General features: G+C 37.9%; 1 protein-coding gene across 1 annotated transcript in view; it reads right to left on the bottom strand.

Moving 5' to 3' along the window:
• Window positions 1-19,922, bottom strand: part of LOC141343774 (receptor-type tyrosine-protein phosphatase mu-like) — a 114,127-nt gene that overhangs the window by 32,208 nt on the left and 61,997 nt on the right. The window contains exons 9-12 of the mRNA XM_073848417.1: window positions 9,061-9,337; window positions 3,831-3,867; window positions 3,346-3,420; window positions 1,160-1,295 (exon numbers count right to left, since the gene is read on the bottom strand). Of these exons, the coding sequence (XP_073704518.1) occupies window positions 1,160-1,295; window positions 3,346-3,420; window positions 3,831-3,867; window positions 9,061-9,337 (525 nt within the window). The remainder of the gene's footprint in view (window positions 1-1,159; window positions 1,296-3,345; window positions 3,421-3,830; window positions 3,868-9,060; window positions 9,338-19,922) is intronic.

Genomic DNA, 19,922 nt, shown 5'->3' with positions numbered 1-19,922 from the left:
TCTGGATTGGGCTGTTTTATATTCAGCAGGGCAAACGGCTAATCTGGAGCAAACAAACAGGAGCGTCTGTGTGTGTGAGCTGGATATTTGCCGAAACTGACTCTGGGCGACCCCTGATCCGCGGGCAGCTAATGTAAACTAGCGACGAGCTTTCATCAGTCACACGATCACTGAGATTTCCTCGCCTTTTTGAGATGCAGGGTCACTGAGGAAATGGCTCTTTATCAGGCCATTATACAGCATTTTAACCAGGCTTATCAACATAATTAGATTAATAATTCAGTGTCGCATAGACAATGCGGATGAAAGGTCAGGTGGAAATCGGGAAGAAAATCTATTATTAATATCTGCGGTTAAACTCCAGACAATATGATTGGCTCTCTGCGGTTTTCCACAAAAACACAAGGTCCTGATCTGACTGCGGATGAGACAAAAGTTTGGACACATCTGCTCATTCCCCATTAATATTAATGTCCAGGTTAGAATAATAGTCACAGGAGTCTGAAATAACAGAGTTTCTTCCTGTAGTTTCTTCCTGTTGGATTTCCATTGAAAACACAAGGCTTGAATGTAATTTAATTAGTTTTGGATAAAAGCATCAGCCAAATGTATGAACGGAAATGTTACACTAATGTATGTGCCGATCAAAATGTGAAAAATTAAATATTTGAGCTTTATCTTTGTCTAGATTCGTTGAGTGCATCATGAGATGCTTTGTAGAACAAGAGTAAAATGTAAGGAAAACATGTTAGGAAAATTATATGTACGCAAAACTAAACTAAAAAAATACTTAGGCCTAAATTTACGATTCATGTATTTGAATTTCATTTAATTATTTTCATGTATTTGTATTAGCTTTAACAAACTACACATAAAACACTGAATTCCAAAAAAGAAGAAATATCAACAAGAATCAGATTTAAGTGTTTATGTTAAAACTGTGTAATCCAAATAATTAGAAAATTCAAACGCAATAAAGGCCTAAATATGTTTTGAGTGTAATACATTTAAGTAGAGATATTTAGATTAAAAGTTCTTAACATAGTCATGTGTGTCCAAACTTTGGTTAATGCCATTTTCTGATGTGTGTCGTCAGCCTTTACCGCAGTGAAATCAGTGTAACTGATCATTTTTAGTTTGTGTGTGTTGAGGTTCTTACCGTTTCTTCATGAGCAGCACAACGCCGAGGAAGATGATGACAAAGAGCAGTATTCCTGCGATGACGCCGGCGATTTTTACCGTATGGTCGGTCTGTTTCTCCGGCTCAACCGCATTGGGTTTGTGTGTCGCCGCACCTGAGATCAACCAAAGGTCAAAGGTCATACAGAAGATAGTTTGAGGCAAGACTATACACTATTTTGCTCACATAACATGTCTTCATTTAGTGGAAAGAAAACAATGAAAGTACACATTAAGTGTTTATTTTAGTGCACTTTATCTGTTTGCGTCTATATATTTCAGTTATGGTTACAATTTGTATATCTAAAAGTTTTTATCTCCACTTTACTCTCGTAGTAAGCAACACTTACAGTTTTATTTATATTGCGAAGGTTTTTACTTAGGGGTTTGTTCATATATGATTCACACTGGTTTATACAACATTTTATTCCTAAAAACATGGTAAAACTGTACATTTTTGAAGGTAATGAGTTTTTATCTACACTTCAGCAACACTTACATACACCAAAACTTACAGTTTTATTCCTATCTATATTTTAAAGGTTTTTACTGAGGGGTTTCTTCATATATGATTCACACTGCTTTATACAACAATTGCTCATAGAAATATGGTAAAATTGCACATTTTTGAAGGTAATGAGTTTTATCTACACTTCAGCAGCACTTACATACACCAAAACTTACAGTTTTATTCCTATCTATATTTTAAAGGTTTTTACTGAGGGGTTTCTTCATATATGATTCACACTGCTTTATACAACAATTGCTCATAGAAATATGGTAAAATTGCACATTTTTGAAGGTAATGAGTTTTATCTACACTTCAGCAGCACTTACATACACCAAAACTTACAGATTAATTCCTATATATATTTTGAAGGCTTTTACTGAAGGGTTTCTTCATATATGATTCACACTGGTTTATACAACATTTTTATTCCTAGAAACAAGGTAAAAATTCACATTTTTGAAGGTAATGAGTTTTATCTACACTTCAGCAGCACTTACATACACCAAAACTTACAGATTTATTCCTATATATATTCTGAAGGTTTTTACTGAAGGGTTTGTTTATATATGATTCACACTGGTTTATACAACATTTTTATTCCTAGAAACAAGGTAAAAATTCACATTTTTGAAGGTAATGAGTTTTATCTACACTTCAGCAGCACTTACATACACCAAAACTTTCAGTTTTATTCCTATATATTTTCTGAAGGTTTTTTACTGAAGGGTTTGTTTATATATGATTCACACTGGTTTATACAACATTTTTACACCTAGAAACATAGTAAAAATGCAAATTTCTGAAGTTAATGAGTCTTTCTCTACACTTCAGCAACACTTACATACACCAAAACTTACAGTTTTATTCCTATATATATTCTGAAGGTTTTTACTGAAGGGTTTGTTTATATATGATTCACACTGGTTTATACAACATTTTTACCCCTTGAAACATAGTAAAAGTGCAAATTTCTGAAGGTAATAAGTTTTTATCTACACTTCAGCAGCACTTACATACACCAAAACTTACAGTTTCATTCCCATCTATATTCTGAAGGTTTTTACTAAGGGGTTTGTTCATATTTTATTCACACTGATTTCTACGTCGTTTTACTCCTAAAAACATTGTAAAATTGCACATTTTTGAAAATGTCTCTCACTTCAGCAGCATTTACATACATAAAAACTTGCAGCTTTGTTTTTTAATTATATTCTGAATGTTTTTGCTGAGGGTTTTGATCATAAATCATTCACAGTGATTCATACAACATTTTACTCCTAAAAACATTGTAGAAATGTGTTTCTGATGACAGTATTTTCTTATGGAGTTGTGGATTTTAACTTATTGGAGTGATAAAAACAGAAATCCAAAATCTCCTCTGGAACAACCTTTAACTCTAAATATTAAAAAGCTAATAAAAACAAAACAAAATTCTAAGATGGAAAACCTAAATAAGATAAAGATTTACAATACAAAAAAAAATACAAAGATTAATAATACCTGTCAACAACACTAAAATAACACTGAGAGAATATGACTGGTCAAAAACATGTACAAAATGATGTCATCAGCGCTTTATCTCTGCTAAGATTATGTTAGAGTCAGACTCTTAAGTTCATCCACACACTCATGCAGTGAGTGAGTGAGTTTCTGACCTGTTAGCTGATTGTCTCCAGCGGCCGGAGCGATGCGAACGTAAGGAGTGGTGAGCTGCGTCACTAAAATTGCAGCTGCAAGAACAAGATCCACACGCATGCAGAAAGACAGAGAGAACCAGTGTGTTTGTGTGAGAGAGGAGAAACAAACAGGAGAAAGAGAAGAAAACAAGCAGTTACTGAAAACCTGCACAACAGACACACAAAGGCAGAAGCATGCAGAACTCCATATTCAGACACGCTTATAATCCTGGGTCATCTGGTCTCTCATTTCACATTGCTCTTACTTTAACCTGGGTTAGTAATTAACCCCAGGTTAATGCTCTTATTTCCATATTTACAAGGTAAATAACATTGGACAAGTGCATACAAAGCTTTTCAGAAACCGAATTAGGCTACACTAACAGCACCATGTTACATGCGCAATGTTATGTGTAAAATTAATTACATTTTCAATGTCTGCTTGCATAAATTAGAATACCTACCTTTGGTAGCTACACGGACACAGTCGATTTTGGTCTCCTGAAAAACAAAAAATACATACAAAAATATCAAACATTGAACAAATAATAATTTACTTTGGCCAACATGTGCTATTTTAAATGTGCTATAAAATTAATTATGATTGATTGATTGATTATTTGGATTGATACACTGTGATATTTATCAGCATAAATGGCTCCAGTGTTTCCTACAGTAGTAAATGACATTTTACTCTTGTCAGCAGAGTGAAAACAGTTCAGTAACTGGTTCTGCTGCTGCATGACTCCAGTGATGTATATGCTGATATATTTTCTATGCCTGCTAAGCAGCTGCGGCATTAAAACTGCATTTCAGCCGAATGCTGTATGTGAGCGATCAGTACGAGCACCTGGAGCACGACTCGCTTTACCGCCTGTAATCAAACTAACGTCTGACATCAGTCTTCAGCTACACAAACACCAACTACGCACCTTGTTCTGCTTTATTACTGCTGTTCTTTTTAATACGCTGACTGCTGTGCTCTCCAGTTTATCAAAGCCAGCATACTGTTATTGCACATAAACAGTGTTTCAAAAGACTGAAACTCCTGCTAGAGCTTTCGATATACATCTAACCACAATGCTTTGAGCCCTTCTAAACGACCATAAAACACCTAGCAACTCATTAGTAACCACTGAGCACACCTTGAAATGCCTAGCAACACCCTAGTAACCACCAGAATCTGTGCAACAGTCTAGCAATGTCATATCACCCATAAAGAACAGCCTTGCAACCACCAGAACATGTCTAACAATGTCCTAACAACTGCCTAGCACCCATCCAGAACAACCTAGCAACACACTAGCAACCACCAGAACCTGTGCAACAGTGTAACAATGCCCTATTAACTTCATAACATGCTTTCAAAACAATCTCCTAACTACTTCCTAGTACCATATAGAACAATCTAGCAACCACCGGTGCAACAGTTCAACACTGCCCTAGCTACTTTATAGCATGCATTTAGAACAACCTAACAACAGCCTAGTAACCACCAAAATCTGTGCAACGCCCTGGCAACCACCAGAACCTGTGCAACAGTCTAGCAGTGCCATAGCAACTGCCCATTCAGAACAGCCTTGCAACACCATAGCAACCACCACAACCCGTGCAACAGTTCAACAGTGCCCTAGCAACCTAATAGTATGCATTCAGAACAACCTAACAACACCCTAGCAACCACCAAAATTTGTGCAAAAACCTAACAACCACCAGAACCTGTGCAACAGTGTAACAAATGGCCTATCAACTCCACAGCATGCTTTCAGATCAACCTAGTAACAACCTAGCAATCACTAAAACCTGTGCAACAGTGTAACAATGCCCTAGCAACTTCATAACATGTTTTCAGAACAACCTAGCAACACCCTAGCAATCACCAGAACCTGTGCAAGTGTAACAAATGCCCTATCAACTTCATAGCATGCTTTCAGAACAACCTAGCAACACCCTAGCAATCACCAGAACCAGTGCAAGTGTAACAATGTCCTAGCAACTTCATAACATGTTTTCAAAACAACCTAGCAACACCCTAGCAACCACCACAACCTTTACAACACCCTCGTACCCATTCAGAACAACTTAGCAACACCCTAGCAACCACCAGAACCTTTGCAACAGTGTAACAATGCCCTATCAACTTCATAGCATTTTTTCAGAACAACCTAGTAACACCTTAGCAACCACCAGAATCTGTCCAGTGCAACAATGCCCTAGCAACTTAATAGCATGCATCCGGAACAACCTAGCAACGCCCTAGCAACCATCAGAACCTGTGCAACACCCTTACACCCATCCAGAACAATCTAGCAACACCCTAGAACATGTGCAACAGTGTAACAATGTGCTAGCAACTGCCTATAAACCTTAATGTCCCAGAAATATCACAGAAATCACACAGAAAAAATTGTACACAGCCATTTTGACTTGATTCCCCACAAAATGCATGAAAAAAGCAAAACTGCATAAGATATCAAGACTTCTTTTCATTGCCTGTATCTTTTATTGCACGTGTACTTTGTCTCACTGAACTGGCAGATTTGTTTACTTGTTTTATAAAAAAGTGGGAAAAAATTCTTAATATCTTATGCAGTCAGTTCTTGTTATAAGAATATTTAGATATTTTAAATGGAAAATCAGACACAAACACTTATTAAGAGGAGGATTTTTTTTTGCTGTGTAGCAACTGTCACACCCTACATCAACATCTCAGCACCTTTTGTTTCCCAGCAAGTCCTAAAAAGCTTTAGTTTTATCACGGCTAGTGTTTTTTCTGATCTTCAGCTTGTCTTACGCTGTACTGTGGCATTTAAACACACACTTCTACCTTCACCCGTCCATTAGAGCCTAAGAACGACCTTTGACTTGCTGAACGAGACTCACAACAATATAAACAAACACTCGTCCTGCTATTATAAAGAAAAGCAAACACAAATGTGCATTTAGCAGCACATCCAGCGTCCTGACGGCATTGAAAGGCCTGATTTAATGAATTACAGCTCTTGAATAGACAGATACAAGGGCCGTCTCAGTAAGTGCCCGTCCGCATCCATCAGGGAGGCTAAAACAGAGATCCTCAGTCAATTAGGACATCAATTACAGCCGCCAGCTCTTCCACAGCCTTTTAGAGCAGCGCTACTGTCAATCCGAACAGTACGATTTCTTTAAAAGCACGGCGAGAGGTGAGAGAGAGCGAGATGCATTAAGTCAAAGAGAGTTAATGCGTGCGCGGGCCGTCTCTCATCACGTGTGACACTCAAAAACCTTCGAGAAACATCGCTCTGATGCTCAAAGTGTTTTCAGAGCAGCACCTGTTCCCTGACGGCCTCTTCCCTGTGTTTTTGAGGACGCGGGTCGAGGTCGAGGCGTCCGGAGGGACTCTCTTCACCTCTGCTCTCTTTCTTACCCACAATTACCTCCCTCATCGACTCTGCCACAGCGCTTCCGTGGAGAGCCACAAGTGAATATCTGAAGCGTTCGTCGCTGTCGCCTCTCTCCCACAGCGTCCAAAAATACAGTAAAAGATTTTGTTACACAGTATTTGATCTTGCTTTCCAGTTTTTAAACTTTCTTAAATCAACATGCATTTACTCAAGAGGCAAAAGGACTTAAGATAATGATTTTATCTGAAAAATGCATCAAAAGTTATGCTTACAACAAGAGCAAATATCTGCTAATGGGATCAGAAACATCAGCTTAATTCAAAGAAAAACAAATTTATTTTCCTGACTTCAGTGGCAAATATTTGCCCTGTTTTAAGCATATAAACTCATTTAATTTTGATTAGTTTCTCAGAAAGCAAGACTTAATATTATTAGGTTATTTGGCTTCTCCAGTAAAAGCATCTTGATTTAAGAATGTTTCGAAATTCATGCTGGAAAACAAGATAAAAAGACCTTTTTTTTTTGTTGAACAAGCACCAAATGCAAGCAAAAACTGGCTTTGGCACGTACAGAAATGCAATACTGAATATATGTGAAGTCCATTCTGAGCTCAGTTTCCTCTTATAGTAGCTACATTTACATGCACCCAAATAATCCATAATTGTATTGCAAAGCCTTCTTGTAAACACATCAGTCGATATGATTGAGCTTGATACGAATGCAATTTCAAGACCTGAGATAATCCGATCAATAGGAATAAACGAAGCACCTAAACACTTGAATATGATCTTCTCAACGGATTAAACATTCCTTGTGTTTGTTAACCACAGCCCTTTTATAATATATGAGCCTGGACCACAAAACCAGTCATAAAGCTCTTTTTTTTTAATTGAGAATTATACCTCATATGAAAGCTAAATAAATAAGCTTTCCATTGATGTCTATGGTTTGTTTGGACAGGATGATATTTGGTCGAGAAATGACTATTTAAAAATCTATAATCTGAGGGTGCAAAAAATTCAAAATATTGAGAAAATCACCTTTGAAGTTGTCCAAAAGGAGTTCTAAGCAATGCATATTACTAATCAAAAATTAAGTTTTAATATATTTACAGTAGGAAATGTACAAAATATCTTCATGGAACATTTCCTAATGACTTTTGACACAAAAGAAAAATCGATAATTTTGACCCATACAATGTATTGTTGGCTATTGCTACAAATATACCCATGCTACTTTGTAGTACAATTTATTTTTCTTACTTCAGTGACAAATATTTGTCCTGTTTTAAGCATATAAGATTTTGACTGATTTCTCAGAAAGCAAGACTTAATATCATCAGGTTATTTTGCTTCTCCAGTAAATGCATCTTGATTTAAGGATGTTTAGAAATGTGTGCTGGAAAACAAGAAAAAATACTTTTTTTTTTTTTGAACAGGCACCAAATGAAAGCAAATACAGGCTTTGGCACATAAATAAATGCAACTGCCTGGTAAGGAAATGCAATTCTGAATATAAGTCCATTCTAAACTCAGTTTCCTCTTACAGTCGCTACATTTATATGCACCCAAATAATCCATATTTGTATTACAATGCCATCTTGTAAACACATCAGTCGATATGATTGAGCTTGATACGAATGTAATTTCAAGACCTGAGATAATCCGATCGATAGGAATAAATGAAGCACCTAAACACTTGAATATGATCTTCTCAACGGATTAAACATTCCTTGTGTTTGTTCACCACAGCCCTTTTTTGGACCCTGGACCACAAAACCAGTCATAAAGCTAAATTTTTTTTAAATTGAGATTTGTACCTCAAATGAAAGTTAAATAAATAAGCTTTCCATTGATGTTTATGGTTTGTTTGGACAGGATGATATTTGGTTGTGAAATGACTATTTAAAAATCTAGAATCTGAGGGTGCCAAAAATAATCTGAGAGAAAATCACCTTTAAAGTTGTCCAAATGAAGTTCTTAGAAATGCATATTACTAATCAAAAATTAGGTTTTGATATATTTACGGTAGGAAATGTACAAAATATCTTCATGGAACATCGATAATTTTGACCCCTTTGATGTATTGTTGGCTATTGCTACAAATATACCCGTACTACTTAAGACTGGTTTTGTGGTCCAGGGTCAAACACTGAATGAGACAGAATGTTTACTAAACATAAATCTCAAAATAATCACTTGCTGTATTCTTCATTTGTAAGTTACTTAGGATAAATGCCTGAATGTAAATTGGATTCATTCATATTGATGAAAATGCATGTAAATATAAACATATGACAGAGGATTCGAACCCCGTTGGCGGTGCTGACGGCCTGATAGTAGATGCTGTAGCTCTTGTGCGGCAGCAGCGGGGCGTTCCAGTATCCGCCGTAGGTCCGGTTGTCTCCGATGGTGAACGGCTGCGGCGACGGGACGGCTGTGGACGGGAACTCAGCGCCGTAGTAGTACTGTGAGTTCAGCCCAGTGGCGTTATGATAGTGAACCGGCACCGGATAACAGCGCAGGATCTCCGCTTCACCTCCGCGAGCCCTTCGAGGACGTTCCTCCTCAACAACCACCTGATACACACTGAGACAGAGATAGAAAATACTGCATTAGTGCACAGGACATATTACAACCTACACAAATAATGCTTTCAATGATCAAGGATGCATTACAGTGATAAAAAGTTACATTAAAGACTTTCATAATTACAAAAGATTTCTATGTCAAATAAATGCACTGCACTTCTTTCTTACTGTCTTGTTTCCAGCCAAAATATAAAAATTCTTAAATCAAGAAGGATTTTCTAGCTAAGTAAAAATTATTGTCTTGTTTTCATAAAAAAACAAGCCAAAATGAAGTGAGTTTTTGCTTAGAACAAGCAAAATAATCCGCCAATGGGGTAAGCAAAAAAGTCTTATTTCAAACATAAAACAAGATTATTTTTCTTACCCCATTGGAAGATTATTTTGCTTGTTTCAAGCAAAAACGCACTTAATTTTGACTAGTTTTTTCTGAAAACAAGAGAATAATTTTTACTCAGCTAGAAAATCCTTCTTGATTTAAGAATTTTTAGATATTTTGGCTGGAAACAAGACAAAAAAATCTAAGTAAGAAAAGCATTTTTGCAGTGTGATGTTCTTTTGAACTTTCTATTCATCTGTAAATCCTGAAAAATAAAATGCATGATGGTTTCCACAAAAATATATGGTTCAGCATACTGTTTTCAACACTGATGATAATCAGAACATGTTACTTGAGCAGCAAATCAGCATATTAGAAAGTTACATTTAAAAGTAATGCATTACAACATTGAGTTACTTTCTAAAAAAAGTAACTAATTCCGTTACTTAGTTACTTTTTATGGAAAGTAATGTGTTACTTGAAAAAAGTAATCTAATTACGTAACTCACATTATTTGTAACACTAATCAGAATTATGTATTAGATTTCTGAAAGATCATGTGACACTGAAGACTGGAGTAATGATGCTGAAAATTCAGCTTTGATCACAGAAATAAATTACATTTTAACAGACAAAATAGATGTTTTAAATTGCAATAATATTTCACAGTTTTCACAGTATTTTTGATCAAATAAATGCAGCCTTGGTGAGCAGAAGAGACTTTTGTTTTCAGAGCTACCTAACAAAAAGCTTTAGTATAATTTGCTACAAAGAGTGTAGTTTGATAAAACCTGCTTCAGTTCCAGATCTGACAGACTGAGGATGAGTGTGAGGAAGGTTATTGAATCCGCAGCATTCCTGAAGATTTGGGCACTCAGATCTATAACCTCATTCCTCAGGAGCTCTCTTTCATCTCAGAGCTTTACTCTCTCAACACTCTCCACCAGTGGAGGAAAACAGCGGAATAAATGAGCTCAAAGACGCTCATGTTTGCTGTTTAATCATGTATGGATGTAAAGGGCAAACATGAGAAATTCCCTGTGTCAGTTTTTCGGGAAGGGCCGCCGGAGCCCCGGAGCGCTAGGGCTAACGTCGATGTTAAGCGACCGTGACAAAAACACGCACAACAGCGGATGTAAACAGAGCTTGTGTTTCATACACTTCACATGAACTGAAACACAGGAGCGGCTAGCTGCTAGCTGAATGTTGACTGATGCTAATCTGACCTTTGGGTTCGCTAATCTGTAATAAAGTCTGGGTTTGCTAGCAAAAGGTTATCTGTGAATATAAAAAGCTGGGTATATAAATATACTGTAGTTAATGAAATTACAAACTTCCACACCGGCTGCCCTTTCCTGCGCTTTCTCATTAAAAACAAGCTGTTCTTTTCTGGAGTGGTAAATCTGAAGAGTATGTCAACAGTATGACCACAATCATTTGTGCCATATATATATATATATACACATATACACATACACACAGTCAAGCCCAAAATTATTCATACCCCTGGCAAATTCTGACTTTTATTCAACCAGCAAGTGTTTTTTTTATTATTATTATTATTAGAAATGACACAGATGTTTTCCAGAAGATAATTAGACGATGTACAAGAGGCATCATTGTGGAAAAAATATTACTAATCTTTTATTTACATTTGAACAAAAAGTAGCATGTTGAAAAAAACAGCATATGCTGGTTGGGTATGTTTTGGTGCTGGGATGCTGGTTTTAGCTGGTTAATGCTGTTTTTTTTGCTGGTTAATGCTGTTTTTTTTGCTGGTTTATGTTGGTCCTTTGCTGGTTAATGCTGGTTCTTTGCTGGTTAATGCTGTTTTTTTGCTGGTTTATGTTGGTCCTTTGCTGGTTAATGCTGTTTTTTTGCTGGTTTATGCTGGTTCTTTGCTGGTTAATGCTGTTTTTTTGCTGGTTAATGCTGGTTCTTTGCTGGTTAATGCTGGTTCTTTGCTGGTTAATGCTGTTTTTTTGCTGGTTTATGCTGGTTAATGCTGGCCCTTTGCTGGTTAATGCTGTTTTTTTGCTGGTCCTTTGCTGGTTAATGCTGGCCCTTTGCTGGTTAATGCTGTTTTTTTTGCTGGTTTATGTTGGTCCTTTGCTGGTTAATGCTGGTCCTTTGCTGGTTAATGCTGGCCCTTTGCTGGTTAATGCTGTTTTTTTTGCTGGTTTATGTTGGTCCTTTGCTGGTTAATGCTGGTCCTTTGCTGGTTAATGCTGGCCCTTTGCTGGTTAATGCTGTTTTTTTGCTGGTTTATGCTGGTTCTTTGCTGGTTAATGCTGTTTTTTTGCTGGTTAATGCTGGTTCTTTGCTGGTTAATGCTGGTTATTTGCTGGTTAATGCTGTTTTTTCGCTGGTTTATGCTGGTTCTTTGCTGGTTAATGCTGGCCCTTTGCTGGTTAATGCTGTTTTTTTTGCTGGTTTATGTTGGTCCTTTGCTGGTTAATGCTGGTCCTTTGCTGGTTAATGCTGTTTTTTTGCTGGTTTATGTTGGTCCTTTGCTGGTTAATGCTGGTCCTTTGCTGGTTAATGCTGTTTTTTTGCTGGTTTATGCTGGTTCTTTGCTGGTTAATGCTGGCCCTTTGCTGGTTAATGCTGTTTTTTTTGCTGGTTTATGTTGGTCCTTTGCTGGTTAATGCTGGCCCTTTGCTGGTTAATGCTGTTTTTTTGCTGGTTTATGTTGGTCCTTTGCTGGTTAATGCTGGTCCTTTGCTGGTTAATGCTGTTTTTTTTGCTGGTTTATGTTGGTCCTTTGCTGGTTAATGCTGGTCCTTTGCTGGTTAATGCTGTTTTTTTGCTGGTTAATGCTGGTTCTTTGCTGGTTAATGCTGGTTCTTTGCTGGTTAATGCTGTTTTTTTGCTGGTTTATGCTGGTTCTTTGCTGGTTAATGCTGGCCCTTTGCTGGTTAATGCTGTTTTTTTTGCTGGTTTATGTTGGTCCTTTGCTGGTTAATGCTGGTCCTTTGCTGGTTAATGCTGTTTTTTTTGCTGGTTTATGTTGGTCCTTTGCTGGTTAATGCTGGTCCTTTGCTGGTTAATGCTGGCCCTTTGCTGGTTAATGCTGTTTTTTTGCTGGTTTATGCTGGTTCTTTGCTGGTTAATGCTGTTTTTTTGCTGGTTAATGCTGGTTCTTTGCTGGTTAATGCTGGTTATTTGCTGGTTAATGCTGTTTTTTCGCTGGTTTATGCTGGTTCTTTGCTGGTTAATGCTGGCCCTTTGCTGGTTAATGCTGTTTTTTTTGCTGGTTTATGTTGGTCCTTTGCTGGTTAATGCTGGTCCTTTGCTGGTTAATGCTGTTTTTTTGCTGGTTTATGTTGGTCCTTTGCTGGTTAATGCTGGTCCTTTGCTGGTTAATGCTGTTTTTTTGCTGGTTTATGCTGGTTCTTTGCTGGTTAATGCTGGCCCTTTGCTGGTTAATGCTGTTTTTTTTGCTGGTTTATGTTGGTCCTTTGCTGGTTAATGCTGGCCCTTTGCTGGTTAATGCTGTTTTTTTGCTGGTTTATGTTGGTCCTTTGCTGGTTAATGCTGGTCCTTTGCTGGTTAATGCTGTTTTTTTGCTGGTTTATGTTGGTCCTTTGCTGGTTAATGCTGGTCCTTTGCTGGTTAATGCTGGTTCTTTGCTGGTTAATGCTGTTTTTTTGCTGGTTTATGCTGGTCCTTTGCTGGTTAATGCTGGCCCTTTGCTGGTTAATGCTGTTTTTTTTGCTGGTTTATGTTGGTCCTTTGCTGGTTAATGCTGGTCCTTTGCTGGTTAATGCTGGCCCTTTGCTGGTTAATGCTGTTTTTTTGCTGGTTTATGCTGGTTCTTTGCTGGTTAATGCTGTTTTTTTGCTGGTTAATGCTGGTTCTTTGCTGGTTAATGCTGGTTCTTTGCTGGTTAATGCTGTTTTTTTGCTGGTTTATGCTGGTTCTTTGCTGGTTAATGCTGGCCCTTTGCTGGTTAATGCTGTTTTTTTTGCTGGTTTATGTTGGTCCTTTGCTGGTTAATGCTGGTCCTTTGCTGGTTAATGCTGTTTTTTTGCTGGTTTATGTTGGTCCTTTGCTGGTTAATGCTGGTCCTTTGCTGGTTAATGCTGTTTTTTTGCTGGTTTATGCTGGTTCTTTGCTGGTTAATGCTGGCCCTTTGCTGGTTAATGCTGTTTTTTTGCTGGTTTATGTTGGTCCTTTGCTGGTTAATGCTGGTCCTTTGCTGGTTAATGCTGTTTTTTTGCTGGTTTATGTTGGTCCTTTGCTGGTTAATGCTGGTCCTTTGCTGGTTAATGCTGGTTCTTTGCTGGTTAATGCTGTTTTTTTGCTGGTTTATGCTGGTCCTTTGCTGGTTAATGCTGTTTTTTTTGCTGGTTTATGTTGGTCCTTTGCTGGTTAATGCTGGTCCTTTGCTGGTTAATGCTGGTTCTTTGCTGGTTAATGCTGTTTTTTTGCTGGTTTATGTTGGTCCTTTGCTGGTTAATGCTGTTTTTTTGCTGGTTTATGTTGGTCCTTTGCTGGTTAATGCTGGTCCTTTGCTGGTTAATGCTGTTTTTTTGCTGGTTTATGTTGGTCCTTTGCTGGTTAATGCTGGTCCTTTGCTGGTTAATGCTGTTTTTTTGCTGGTTTATGCTGGTCCTTTGCTGGTTAATGCTGGTCCTTTGCTGGTTTATGCTGGTTCTTTGCTGGTTAATGCTGTTTTTTTGCTGGTTTATGTTGGTCCTTTGCTGGTTAATGCTGTTTTTTTGCTGGTTTATGTTGGTCCTTTGCTGGTTAATGCTGGTCCTTTGCTGGTTAATGCTGGTTCTTTGCTGGTCCTTTGCTGTTTTTTTTGCTGGTTTATGTTGGTCCTTTGCTGGTTAATGCTGTTTTTTTGCTGGTTTATGTTGGTCCTTTGCTGGTTAATGCTGGTCCTTTGCTGGTTAATGCTGTTTTTTTGCTGGTTTATGTTGGTCCTTTGCTGGTTAATGCTGGCCCTTTGCTGGTTAATGCTGTTTTTTTTTGCTGGTAAAACAGAAGACCAGAATCGCATTGCTTTGTCCAGATGAGCATTTGCAAAGGCCAAGCAGGCTTTTGAGTGCCTTATCTGGAGAAGTGGAACCCAGCAGTGTGCAGTGTCTGTTGGACTGTCTGCCTTGAGATGTTGCCACCAGCAGAGCCCAGATTCATTAGGATGGCCTTGGTGGTGATCCTTGGATTGTTTTTGAACTCTCTCTCATCCTCCTGGCCAGCACAGGTGTCACTTTTGGCTTCCAACCACGTCCTCTGAGATTTTTCACAATGTGGAACATCTTGTAGTTTTTAATAATACTTTGCACTGTAGCCACTGGAACTTTAAAACCTTTAGATATGGTCTTATAGCCATTCCCTGACTTGTGAGCAGCCACAATGCGCAGACGCAGGTCCTCAGTGAGCTCCTTTGTCTTAGCCATGACTGTCCACAAACCAACAGCAGAGAGCTTCTGTTTTTCACCTGTTGAGTTGATTAAAACAGCTGTTCCCAATGAATCAGGGTAATTAGGATGCTTTAGAACAGCTTAGATTATTTGGAATGGTATAGAACTTTGGATTTTCCCATAGACTGTGACAGTTTGCAAAGGGTATGAATCATTTTGGACATGCCACTTTTTCTTCAAATGTAAATAAAAGCAAATATATCTGTATAAGCTATAATATTTAATATTTATTTTTTGGGGATGTTTTTATTTAGTATATTATATGTTTGTGTGTGCATCAATAACCTCGCTTGCATTTAGTCTAAAGCGTAAATTTCATGGTTACATCTTTGAAATTGTTCATACAGGATGAATTCTTTGAGATTACCTGAATGAGCTGTGGTGCTGCATGCTAATGCATCACTGCCCCAAGGCATGCTGGGTAAAGGCGATCTCAGTTTGGAGATGAAATATCATGTGATAAATTATTTAAGCCAATGAGAGTCAGCGCAGGTGAGAGGGGAAGTTCATTAACAGCTGATCTCATACTCGGAGTTCAGAGGTCGAAGGGCAAATCAGGGCCTCACTGGAGCTCTGTGCTGATAACAGATGAACCAGAGACATAGAGAGGAGTGTGTAATACCAAAGAACTTATACTGACAAGAAGTGAAAGTCAATAGAACGTTCCATTGCAACAGCGCCGCCCAGTAGCAGCCCTACGATTCCGCCATTTTGGAGTGAAAGCCACTCGGTAGTCCACTACCTCCATGCTGTCGCTATGGCAATTTATCAGCTGCTTTGTTTTTTAAAAAAGTACTTTAAAGCTAAAATACACAACCTGAACCATGACAACATTTTTAAATATATATTGTTTTACTCCTTTCCGTTTATTTCATAATAATTTTTGTATTATATTAGGCTACTTATGTTAATTATTAAACCATAACTCGTTTGTTGTTAAAAGGATTTTTGTATGTTTTGTACGTACCCTAAAACGCTGAACTAATACCAAAATATATTATTTAATTAAGGACATGCATCAAAAAAATGGGAATGTTAGACAATAAATATACGACAGGAATATAACAGCTTAACAGTTAACTGTTTTTGCAGTATTATCTTATATTAATGTCCGTTTAAGCATGACTAAAAACTCCAAAATTATTTAATTATTTAGTTATGAAAGACACAGCAATCATGTTCTGTAAGATCATCGATATTTGTAGTGTGATCCATGGGTTTAACACGTACAATATAATGTATAAATACAATATATATTTCAGACCTATAATAGTAAATAATAATAGTAGGCTAATAGTAAATGCATTAAGTTGCATAAAATAAAAATACAGCATATATATTTCAGATCTATATTAGTAAATAATACAGCAGGCTGCCTCAAATGTAATGGTTGGATTACACAATTGATATCATAAAACATATATAATAATACAATACAACTTTTACTGTACATTCATAACATTTAGTGACGACTTAAATTGAGAAATTGTCTATTGCATTTCTGAACTGGCTGTGAAACTTTTGTGTGTGTAAGATATGATGAATTCTGATCCGTAAAATAAATCTAACAGTGTAGAGTGACTTTTTGCACTTTTTAAGGTCACACACTACCTCCCTGCAGTCATTGCGTTCTTTTATTTCCACTTTGACTTCTATTTCGATGTCATTCTGTCTGCTTCTGTGCCGTTGTCCAGTTGGAATTTTCACTCCAAAATGGCGGACGCGGTACCGAAGCGCCACCTAGTGGCTGTTACCAAAACAGCATAAGAGTTTCGCCTCTTGGTATTCTATACTCTTTGGTAATACTAATACACTATAGAAATCATGAACGAACCACACACAAATAATGAGATTTAAAATCACACACTGTCACTCCACAGGAAATTAACCTCCTCATTTATGAAAATCAGTGCATGTACGTGTTTACATGCTCACTCCAGCGGAAATCAGTGGCGTTTCCTTTCTGAATGTGTCCTGTGGTGCGACACACATCTACTGCATCTAACTATTTAAACAGCAACAGTTAAAAATATTTTTCATAAAATGCTCATAAAATGAAGCTTTTGTCACACCACAAGGTAAAAATGTGATAAAAACATCATGTACCAGAGACAATATCTGAGGTATGAAATGTTCCTCTATACATTTATAGAAAGTTAAAGAAAAATATCCAAGGTCCATGCATCAACTACTCAAAGACATCGATTTCACAAAGCTCTGATAGTGTAAGATGTTTTATTTACAGCACTAAGCTATATAGATGTCAATACTGCATTTATGCACAATATTGTATTAAACAGAAAACATTTACTTCACAGACATCCTTAACCTATGATATGCACTTTCAGCTCTGTTTGTTCTTTAGTGTTTCTTTGTCTAGACACTGTAGTGTACACAGTGGTATCACACGTGTACACAACAAATACAGCAGTGTTTTAAACACTACATGTGCAGAACTATTGTAAAAACACCTGTAGTTTGTACAGTAAAAAAAACTTACACCTACAGAAAGTGTGAGTGAGTAAGTGAGTGAGTGTAAGTATTTGAGTATGTGTGAGAGTGAGTGTTTGTGTGAGTATAAGTGTAAGTGTGAGTACTTGAGTATTTGTGAGTGTGTTTGTGTGAGTATGCGTGTGACTGTGTGTGTTTGTGTAAGTGTGAGTATAAGTGTGAGTGTTTGAGTGTGTGTGTGTGTGTGTGTGTGTGTGTGTGTGTGTGTGTGTGTGTGTGTGTGTGTGTGTGTGTGTGAGTGTAAGTGAGTGTTTGAGTGAGTGTGTGTGTGTGTGTGTGTGTGTGTGTGTGTGTGTGTGTGTGTGTGTGTGTGTGTGCATGTGTGTGTTTGTGTGAGTGAGTATAAGTGTGAGTACTTGATTATTTGTGAGTGTGTTTGGGTGAGTATGAGTGTAAGTGTGAGTACTTGAGTATTTGTGAGTGTGCTTGTGTGAGTATGAGTGTAAGTGTGAGTACTTGAGTAGTAGTGAGTGTGTTTGTGTGAGTATGAGTGTAAGTGTGAGTACTTGAGTAGTAGTGAGTGTGTTTGTTTGAGTATGAGTGTAAGTGTGAGTACTTGAGTATTTGTGAGTGTGTTTGTGTGAGTATGAGTGTAAGTGTGAGTACTTGAGTAGTAGTAGTGAGTGTGTTTGTGTGAGTATGAGTGTAAGTGTGAGTACTTGAGTAGTAGTGAGTGTGTTTGTTTGAGTATGAGTGTAAGTGTGAGTACTTGAGTATTTGTGAGTGTGTTTGTGTGAGTATGAGTGTAAGTGTGAGTACTTGAGTAGTAGTAGTGAGTGTGTTTGTGTGAGTATGAGTGTAAGTGTGAATACTTGATTATTTGTGAGTGTGTTTGTTTGAGTATGAGTGTAAGTGTGAGTACTTGAGTAGTAGTGAGTGTGTTTGTGTGAGTATGAGTGTAAGTGTGAGTACTTGATTATTTGTGAGTGTGTTTGTTTGAGTATGAGTGTAAGTGTGAGTACTTGAGTATTTGTGAGTGTGTTTGTGTGAGTATGAGTGTAAGTGTGAGTACTTGAGTAGTAGTGAGTGTGTTTGTTTGAGTATGAGTGTAAGTGTGAGTACTTGAGTATTTGTGAGTGTGTTTGTGTGAGTATGAGTGTAAGTGTGAGTACTTGAGTAGTAGTGAGTGTGTTTGTTTGAGTATGAGTGTAAGTGTGAGTACTTGAGTATTTGTGAGTGTGTTTGTGTGAGTATGAGTGTAAGTGTGAGTACTTGAGTATTTGTGAGTGTGTTTGTGTGAGTAAGTGTAAGTGTGAGTGAGTATAAGTGGGAGTGAGTGTACAGTCGTTGCCAAAAGTTTTGAGAATTACATAAATATTGGAAATTGGAAAAGTTGCTGCTTAAGTTTTTATAATAGCAATTTGCATATACTCCAGAATGTTATGAAGAGTGATCAGATGAATTGCATAGTCCTTCTTTGCCATGAAAATGAACTTAATCCCGAAAAAAACTTTCCACTGCATTGTTAAGGCGGCTTCAGGGCGTCCAAGAAAGTCCAGCAAACGCCAGGATGGTCTCCTAAAGGGGATTGAGCTGCGGGATCGGAGTGCCACCAGTGCAGAGCTTGCTCAGGAATGGCAGCAGGCAGGTGTGAGCGCATCTTCACGCACAGTGAGAGGAAGACTTTTGGAAGATGGCCTGGTGTCAAGAAGGGCAGCAAGGAAGCCACTTCTCTCCAAAAAAAAAACATCAGGGACAGATTGATCTTCTGCAAAAAGTATGGCTAATGGACTGCTGAGGACTGGGGCAAAGTTATATTCTCGGATGAAGCCTCTTTCCGATTGTTTGGGGCATCTGGAAAAAGGCTTGTCCGGAGAAGAAAAGGTGAGCGCTACCATCAGTCCTGTGTCATGCCAACAGTAAAGCATCCTGAGACCATTCATGTGTGGGGTTGCTTCTCATCCAAGGGAGTGGGCTCACTCACAATTTTGCCCAAAATCACAGCCATGAATAAAGAATGGTACCAAAACACTCTCCAACAGCAACTTCTTCCAACAATCCAACAACAGTTTGGTGAAGAGCAATGCATTTTCCAGTACGATGGAGCACCGTGCCATAAGGCAAAAGTGATAACTAAGTGGCTCTGGGACCAAAACGTTGAAATTTTGGGTCCATGGCCTGGAAACTCCCCAGATCTTAATCCCACTGAGAACTTGTGGTCAATCCTCAAGAGGCGGGTGGACAAACAAAAACCCACTTATTCTGACAAACTCCAAGAAGTGATTATGAAAGAATGGGTTGCTATCAGTCAGGATTTGGCCCAGAAGTTGATTGAGAGCATGCCCAGTCCAATTGCAGAGGTCCTGAAAAAGAAGGGCCAA

This window comes from Garra rufa, chromosome 10 (assembly GCF_049309525.1).
Source record: "Garra rufa chromosome 10, GarRuf1.0, whole genome shotgun sequence".
Classification (NCBI taxonomy): Eukaryota; Metazoa; Chordata; class Actinopteri; order Cypriniformes; family Cyprinidae; genus Garra; species Garra rufa.
This window is presented reverse-complemented; position numbering and strand designations above follow the sequence as displayed.